We start from the raw sequence: 9538 nt of genomic DNA, 5'->3' as shown, positions 1-9538 counted from the left end.
AAAGTTATGACTTTTATATTTTAATCTTAATTTTTCTCGTAAGTTTTAGTAATGATCTGTTTCTAATTTCGAATAAAATATCCTTATAATTTTGTTGGTCTCCATTCAAATGAAGGTAGAAGTGCTTAACATAAGGCAGTGTAAAAAATGAAAGGGCTTGTTTTATTTGAAGTAAAAGTTATATGAATACGACTTTAAGAAACAAAAAACATGATTTATTATTAATTTACATAATTTATGTGAAATTTATCAATCTATTTTCCACTCATTTCACATAAAATCACAGTCGCCGTTGTTCTCTCTACACACATAAACAATCCCAGGTTTACTTTTTATTTAATAATTTTTTGCAAATAGAAAGATCTGTATGAGAATTTGTAGAAATATACAGTACTCAAACGTGTTAAAATTCCTCCAACAGTCTTTTTCTATATATAAGATGAAAATTTGAATTCCTACGGGTATAACAAGGGACCTACCAACTATCTACCAACTGTCATATATTGTTTATGCAAATATAAACCTGGTTGTTATGGATATATGTGTAATGCGATTTATTAAGAAAAATGTGACATGAAGTTGTAAGATTCTCATTGTCTCTATTTATAATAACCAAAATTTTCAAAAGAAAATAAAATAAAAATATATAGAAATAAATAGGAAGATTCTGAAGATATATTTTTCTATGGAGATATTGAAAATACATTTTATTCTAATAATTTAATATTTACACCACCTTAAAGTCTTACAAACGTGTATTAAAAATAGCAATGAATGGACAAATTATTGTTACAGTTGGGCGCTACTGAATTAGATTTATTTTAAAACAGTTATTCGGATGAGTGTGATGTAAGAACCTTTTAATCATCAAAGAGATCACTGCTATTTGATATGGTAAGAAACAAAAAGTTTATTTGTATACAGATGGGCTAATTTTGAAGATGTGTTGGCGCCTTTGGTTGCCTCAGCTCCTATCTTTGAGGCAAAAGGCCAGGCTTAGCTCTAACTATTCTAGTATTCTGTAAATCTTTGGGGTGGCACAGTGTTTCAGTTGAGAGCCTAGATCTTTGCATCAGAATATAATGAACATAGTTGCCCAATGACACATAAAAATCTAAGATATTAAGTGAGTCTGAAAGGGGGTCAAAGGGAACTTACAAGATCCACAGGATATATAATAACAGATTGCACCCTAAAACAAGACTCTGTTTGGGTAAACCTATGCCTTCAGTTCCATATCAACTTCAGTACTAAGAAGTTCTTCGAATTCCCGATCCAGCTGCACAAATGAATAGTCAACAGGTGAAAAAACATGCAAAACCAAATCCTCCAAGTACTAATGAAATGTATAATTTTTCTGTCACCTTTGCTTGATCTAGAGCTAATTTCATCCTCCTATACTCTTCTTGTGCTTTCTTGGATCGGAACATAGCCTGAACCCTCACCACAGATCTCTCAACACGTTCTTCAGCCTGTCTCCTACCAGTCTGAAAGAATTCCTCCTCTACAACACTTTCCTTATCCTGATCTCCGGTTCCCACCTCAACAGTTCTGACCTGGAGCCCTCGAAAACCCCTTCTCTTCAACCGCCAACGCAGCACTGCTTTCTCAACCACACTTACAGACCAAAGAATTTGGCGATAATGCTTCCGCAGTTGAAAGCACCGGAAAGCAGCCTGCATTGTAACAAAGGTGTTAGTCAATTTATCCAACCAAATGTTAACATGTGTCAACTAGCAGAGAAGATTTTACTTGAATTTTAACAGCCTGACGACGCATGAGGAGAAATTCTTTCCGAATCTTCCATGTACGGAATGTACACTGAATGCGAGCAGCAGCTCCCATCATTTTCTTTGTCTCGAAGTTCCTAAAGGCATGCTGAATTTTCATTGCTGCAACTATTTTGCGTGCTTCAGCCTCTGGATTGGAAGACATAACTGCGTTAGTTCTCAGTTTTAGATTGTGCTCCCTAAATGCAGTCTGTATGCGGGCAGCTGCGTCAGCAGCAGTTCGGTAAGCTGCCAGTGTATCCCTCAGGTTTTGCTGGTCATCAGTAAGGTTTGCAGAATTTATTGCATCAGTTGTGTTATTTTCTAATGTGCCGCTGATATTTCCAGCTAAGCTCATGTCATTAAATTGCTGAACCAGAGATTTTTCTGAAAGATAAGCTGCTAAGCCATCATGACCCTTCATATAAGCAAGATCAGCAGCAGTGCAACCACTAGGATTTTTTTGCGTAGGATCAGTCACCAAATTTGACTTTGCCCCAGCAGACAGCAGAGCTGCAACCATTTTCTCCCTGAAGATACAAATTTTAAAGCTTATAAGAAAATTTTCATTCAAATTTCAAGCGGCCCACTTATCCAAGTTCATGCTAAATTCACATTGATTATTTTAATGTCTGGTTTTATGTAGGAAAAAAAGGAACAGAAAGAACATGAATGGTGAAACCTCGTCAGAAAAGGATTTTTGGTCAATTTCTTTGCAGAGGGGTTAACAGTGTAAACAAGTGGGGTGTCTGTGTATTATACCTTCCACAATATGCTGCCCAATGAAGAGCTGTCCATCCAAATCTATCACGGAAATCCAGTGACAAGCCTGACCATGAAAATAAGGAAACAGCCCAAGTATATCCCAAAATTGCACACAAATGGATTACACTTTGGCCATGTGAATCATACTCAGTAGTCTTGTAGCCTAGAACAATTCTTTCCAAAAGCCATTCCCTTAGTCTGTTTTTCAATGCAATTCCAAAGAGAGCATCTTTTGCTTCTGAAAATGGAATCTGGTGGTCTTCAGTTGACTTGATTAAATACTGCCAACTATTTGAAATAAATGATGTTCTGAGGGCGAATTGTCTAGCCTCCTTAAGTCTATTAGGTGATACTTTACAGGATATAACATCTAGGCTCAGTTGTTTATTAAAGAGCAAATAAGAAAGCCTCATTTGTAGTCGAAACTCATCCCAATTGCTATTCTCTTCCATTGCAGCTGTAGGATCATGCAAGACAAGAGTACGATATTCAAAATTAACAACTTGGCTAATAGGCTTGTGGCCATCAAAACTCAAGAAGAGATTCACGATTCCTGGCGAATGTGGTGGTACCCAGCACCGGTAGAATCCAACCTGAACAATTTCTGCAGGAACGCTAACATCACCACAGACACATAATAGATTGGACTTTGAAAGGTGCATATAATCCTTATGAAAGAATCCAGTCACCAGGACCTGCAAGTAAAGTAGTTCAGAAATCAAAATAACAAGTAGCAAACATGTGAATTCATCATGCAGCTATCTGTTAAATACAGTTCCAATTTACACTCTGCACGCGTGTACCAAAGAGCAACTCATAGCACCAATTAAAAAAGGACTTTGGTTAGACTGAAAATACCATTTATTCATATTCCTCGGTTTATATATTTGCAGTTAATAACTTTGGAATTCAACAAGAATTCAAGATTGAAAGAAATGACAGAGGAATCAAATAAGTAAGAAACTAAATAACACACATTAGAGTTAATTGTAAAGATATGCTTGAGACAGGAAATAATTGATAGCAAGTAGATATATAAGAATGGCAAAGGAAACCTTTGATGTCTCAGTGGAAGACACCCATGTAGGGGATACATCAGTGATAGTAAATACTTGTTCTGGCTGACAAAATTGCTGACCATCCACTCCCAGAGACAAATATGATTCATGAACGGATGAAACTGGTGACTCAAGAGCTGGGTCATCTACTGAACATGATGAATCAGACATCATGTGATTCACCCACATTCCAAAACTTCCCTGACTTTGCAATCTATCATTGACCAAAGGGTCCAAGGAACCAGCACTTAAAGAACCAATATTATTCCTCTGCTCATTTGGATTTGCTTGATTGCCCATCATCTGAAGCTTAGCACTTTCTGAAAAATTGTAAGTAACACTGTTGGTCCCGGCAATTGGCTGAGGAAGACAATTAAAAGAAGAAATTTCTCCAGATGGATTGTTGACTACCTGGTGACAAAACAAGTATACCAAATGAGTGACTGTTACAAAGCAAGTATCCCGAGAAAAAAGAAGGAAAACAAGATAGAGAAGAAGAGGAAGTAAAAGAAAAGAACTAACTGTCTTCTGCAGAACTCAAGAGAAAGGGACTATACAGAACAGAATAATGAATACAAATAAAGGAAAGATCATTATCTTACATTGCTGAAACTGTCATTTAGTAAAGTTTGATCTTGTTGATTAAAATATGGAACAGTGTCTGCAAAAAGTTAATTAAGTTAAAATAAAATAATGATGCACTCCAGAAAAGTGGCTGATTGTGCTTTAATCAACTACCATTTACCTCCATTAGGCATGGTAGAGGCATCATGATCATTTGCATCCACTAGGTCATCCCACTCAAGCGTATTAATCTCATGAAGTCTCAGTTCATGACTTTTGTCTTTTACATTGTCACTCATGTCTGTTTTTGTCCAACCAGAAAGGATGAGATTATACACCTTATCAACTAAACAATAAGATATCCATAGCATTATAAACCAACAAAAAAAATTATTTTCTGCTTCCTTAGGAAAGATGAGCAGAATAAAAATAAGGAATGTTCTTTTCTTGCAAGTCATTGTTTCCAAACAAACATTTACCATCTTCAAAATTAAAATATAATATTTTAAGCAACTGTCATGAGCCTTTCATACTGATAGCTTTCAACAGTACAACTTTTAAGAAGATATACAGCAACAATATAAGTTATTTCTCACCACCAGCATATGTGGTTGTGGTCCCTGAATCTATTTCTTCTAATACAGCCCATGGTGCAGGGGGATCAGAGACAGAACTGGAGTGTGAATTTACAGGAGTGACAGGAGAACCTTGCATCTGTATCACAAACAGCATCCCAAAAGCGACGAAGCCAAGTTATATCCATTTCCACAATAAAACTTTAGTACACAAATGGAACCTTAAATATGAGCTTTTTGTAATTATAAAGATGTTTTAACTTCTAAGGGTCATTAAGAGAAACTAAATGATCAAATCCTATAACTGATGAGTGTTTTTGAAATACTAGATTTTATGTTTAAAGAGAAAACAACTTAACTTTATTCTGAAATGCATTTTTCAACATTTTTAGAAAGCAGACTTAAAGTATAACTTAACTCCACAAAATTGACTTGTAAGGTGAGATTTGCACCCATTTATATACTATAATATTGTCATATCTTTAGTTAATATGAGATCTTGAACAAACATAATGAAACAATGAGTGGGATATAACTTTTACTTTGGCAAATGCTTTTAATACCACTGTAAGGAAAACAACCTTCAGTTCTTTAAAACTTTCCATGGACATAACGTGAATCACCTCTGCCATAAATGCCATGGGATACCCTTTAGTTGAAAAGGAATACAATAGAGAGAAGTAGACTCCCAGTCTAGGCAAATTTGAAGTAAAATGAAAGGAGAGTATACAATACAGTAGAATATATAAAGCTGTACTTGGACATCTTTTAATGCTAGCTAATAAACTGTCATGCTCATACTAATAATGGTTCTGTTAATATTTTTCCATGGCCCATGCAATCGTCCAGCATACGAAATAAGACCAAAACACTGGAATTTTAAAAAATGATTATCCCACTTGTCTTGAAATCAACTTTTGGGCTTCTATTCATCATCGAAACTGGTAAAAATACATTGTTGGACTTAGCTATCTTTCAAAGTTCAAACAAATATAATGGAAATCAAAACTATGAAAGAGCCTGTGCACACTATACACAGAAAACAAATGAGATATCCATCCAGCCCAAGTGAAAAAACATTACTGTAATAAAAAATTGTTATAGACAGGATCATGCTGTATCCAGACAAATTCAAAAGGATAAAACTACATTAACAACTTAAGGATCAGTAGATCACATCACAATCTGACAAATGACTTAAATATACATGGTCTTTCTTTCAGACAAAACAAAATACAGTAAACACATAAATCATGGTTTGTGAGGTCAAATTGAACTTTTGAAAGGGAAAAAAAATAGAGGAAATGGAGAACAACTAAACACTACCTCTTGTATTTCACGATAATGAACAAGGACTATGTGTTCCATGCTCCTGAAAAGAAAATAGTGAAAAGAAATTTAAGTCACGTATTATTGGTAAACTTATTTTAATTTTATGCTATAATCAATAAATGCAAGAATAACAGAAGCACCATACTACAACATAACTCAGCAGAACATGCATAAAATTTTAGAAATGAAGCTTTAAGAGGCCACTCATATGCATACTTATCAAGCAGCCAATAACATCTTCGCACAAAATTTGGGTTATCCTGACCATGTGCATAATATACATGGATCCTTTCTTCATTACCAACCTGTTGGACGTGGAAAAGAATAAAAGGACAAAAAGATTGTGAGAAATCAGATATTATGGTAATTAATCAATGATAACAAAAAACTTGAGGAAGGAATTATCATCATACATAATAAACACCAAATTTAATGGTAAAATTAAGAGCAGAAAACCACAAACTGCTAGACACTAAACTCTCGTAATTTACTATTTATGGAGAGAGCACAGTGAATTGAACAGCATCAGCAAAATTGGGAAAATAGAAAACTGATCTCCAAGAAGCCTTATGTCTTTCAACATTTAACCACATCTTATGCTTATCCGGCCATTTGGTATACCTTCTCATCTCTGTATCAGTGTTTATTTCATTCACATTCCACATTAACAATGATCAATTATCCCATCTACAATCTTTTAAAGAAACTAAAATAAAATAAAATTAACGCAAATAAAAACACCAAAGAATGAAAACCCTCACTTTTAAGTGCTCATGAGCTTCTTTAACAGTTTTCCCATCCTTTTTCTTTTTCCAGTTGTGCCCATCTTTTCTAAAGTTCCTAAGCATCTTACGATCAAATAAGACAATAGTACCACCTGTTCACACACAAAATAATAATAATAATAATTATAAAAACATTTTCTCTGGATATTTGACATTTTCTTATCACTAATAGTGAAAATTATTTGAATGCAAAATAACTAATTGAAATCCTATCAGATACATGAACGAGAAGTCATTTGCAGTTAGACTTTATATTGTTTTATTCATGTTACAAACAAATTACTGTCGAGTGTTTTTTATGAAAGAAGAAAACCATTTTGAGTAAAACCAGAAGGTTACAAAGAGATTTTGAGGGAAATGGATCCTCCTAAGAATAGAAATTTCAAACAAAATAAGTTTTAAAACTAATAATTAAAGGGTTTAGAAGCTTACACTTAGCAAATAAGCTTGAAATCACAAAAGTTCCAAAATATGATTATCATGGAATGCTTTCTACCAGTAGTTAAAATGTTTATAGAAATCAAGAGATGCATACATAATTTAATATCTATAAAAAGTACATGACAGTGCAGATTGGAAACTATGCACCCACTATTTAAATATGAAGTCATTGCTAATTGATAATTACTTTTTGGCAAATTCACTGGCTTGACATTAATGGGAAAATACTTGTAATTACACAGCATGGCATGGATTTCATTGGGACGAAGCCATCTGGTTCTCGCTTCCTCCATAATGCTCCTCACATCCAAATCTGAGACATATATAAGAAAACATGTCAGAACAATAACTAGACAGATTTCCTTTCCTTTTGACATGGCCTAACTAAAACCCACTTCAGGGGCTAACCTCTCCCCCAGATGAAAAAAACTAACATCGATGCAATGCATTAGTAGGCTTACCAGATGATTTATTAAACCTAGGGAACAACTTGTTCCAATTAAATGCTAGAACATTGTGTTTGAACATCTAGTACTAATACTCACAACATCCATGTAAATTACTCTAATCGCTAATTATAAACTAACAAGAAAACAAACAACTATATGTTGGTCTTAGACACTTGATCAAAATACATAGGCATGATTCAGAAATCAACAGTGAAGTACATACCTTGCAATGTGTGGAATCCATGTATCTCTGAACCAACAAGTTGCGCCGCCAAGTTATTCGCCATGTTCACAGTAACCTATGGAGATTCCGGACACTTTTCTCTCACCGCAAAGTCAGCAACTGCATATATTACATGAAAAATGAAAAAAAGTGCAAAGTGGTGATGACTCAACAAAAGAGAAGAATAATCGTTCTCAACTAAAAAACAATAATCAAAATTAAGAGGGTAGTGAGAAACAAATAGAAAGGTGATAAATTTACCTAATTGCAGAGAAGGGTGGGTCTGTGGTCCGAATTAGAACAGATAGAATAGAAATATGATCGCCTCGTTAGAGCTGAATCACACTCTTTCTTTCTTGCTCCTTTCTGTTTTTTCTTTCTCTTTTCTACCTCTGACTATAACTTTTATTATATTATAAAATATACTTATAATTTATAAATAATAAAATAAGAGTCTTCTTTATTTATTTAAATAAATTGGGAGTTTAGTAAATCTAATAGTAAATAGAATAGGAAAGAAAAAATTTAACCTATAAGGAAAGTATTCAGACATTGATTAAGATATTAAGTAGCCAAACTTTTATACAAAACCCCTTCTTTTTAGAATCCACGACATTCTCCTAAAACTATTATTGAGATTCTATTTTATTTCAATATGTCTTCATAAAATAAATAAGTATCTGTTTTTAATTTTCAACAATAACTTTATTTATTTATTTGTTGTAGTATAAAAAACTATTAGGTAATATGATCTATAACTTTACTCCAGTTCTTTTAAGAAGCCGTTTTAATTAAAAAAATACTTTATTATTATAGGTGAAAAAAATTAAGGTCTATAATATCTCGAATAATAAGTTATTTTAAAAATTAAAATATATATGGGTACAATAGTTATTATTGTGGAATAAAATGAAAGCTTAAGAAATATTTGATACATTAACAAATTAAAAAATACGTACATATTGAATAAACATTTAAACCCTTTTCTTGCAGGATTAATAATGTATTTAGTTTTTTTTATAAATATTTTTAAGAATTAATTTAGTAAATAAGTTAAAATATTTTTTATTTTTACTTTTCAATAAATAATAGCTTGTTAACTCTGGGGTAAATTCCCTATCTAGCACCATTTACACTTTTATTTCCCTAACTAGCACCCTTTTGTTTTTAATATTGAAGTGTCTACCTTAAATGCAAAATCCTAAAAAAAAAACTAAAGTAAATGTTACACTTAATACTTAAAAATGAGAAGAAAAAAATGCAAAAATAAATAAGTCTAGAAAATAAAAACAGCAACAATAAAATAAAAATAAAAAACAGAAATAAATAAAGAATGATAGAAAAAAAATAATAACTAAAAACATAAAAGATATAAAATAAAGGCAAAACAAAATAAGATAAAGATAAAAGATATAAAAAAATTCCAAATAAGATAAATATAAGAGATATAAGGCGATACTAAATAATTATATGTTGATCATAAAAAGAAAAATAAATGAAAGATGATCATTCATTTAATATTTTCTTCAATGGTATAATTAATGACGAGAATTGCATAATCCATTAATGCTGGGATA

General features: G+C 32.7%; 1 protein-coding gene across 2 annotated transcripts; it reads right to left on the bottom strand.

Annotated features, from left to right (window-relative positions):
- Positions 1-858: 858 nt before the first annotated feature.
- LOC137806996 (calmodulin-binding transcription activator 5-like) lies at positions 859-8361 on the bottom strand. 2 transcript variants are annotated; one of them, XM_068607405.1, is made up of 14 exons: positions 8223-8361; positions 7962-8081; positions 7477-7602; positions 6825-6940; positions 6280-6368; positions 6058-6103; positions 4753-4870; positions 4338-4457; positions 4195-4253; positions 3590-4003; positions 2532-3229; positions 1753-2299; positions 1365-1676; positions 859-1279 (listed from the first exon to the last, which is right to left on the bottom strand). In XM_068607405.1, the coding sequence occupies exons 2-14, from the start codon at positions 8023-8025 to the stop codon at positions 1220-1222; spliced, it is 2769 nt and encodes a 922-aa protein (XP_068463506.1). In that variant the 5' UTR covers positions 8026-8081; positions 8223-8361; the 3' UTR covers positions 859-1219. The 2 variants fall into 2 exon arrangements, with proteins under 2 accessions (XP_068463506.1, XP_068463507.1); XM_068607406.1 differs by having other exon boundaries at positions 7518-7602; positions 8223-8341.
- Between the last annotated feature and the right edge of the window lie 1177 nt (positions 8362-9538).

Source organism: Phaseolus vulgaris, chromosome 3, assembly GCF_000499845.2.
Source record: "Phaseolus vulgaris cultivar G19833 chromosome 3, P. vulgaris v2.0, whole genome shotgun sequence".
Lineage (NCBI taxonomy): Eukaryota > Viridiplantae > Streptophyta > Magnoliopsida > Fabales > Fabaceae > Phaseolus > Phaseolus vulgaris.
This window is presented reverse-complemented; position numbering and strand designations above follow the sequence as displayed.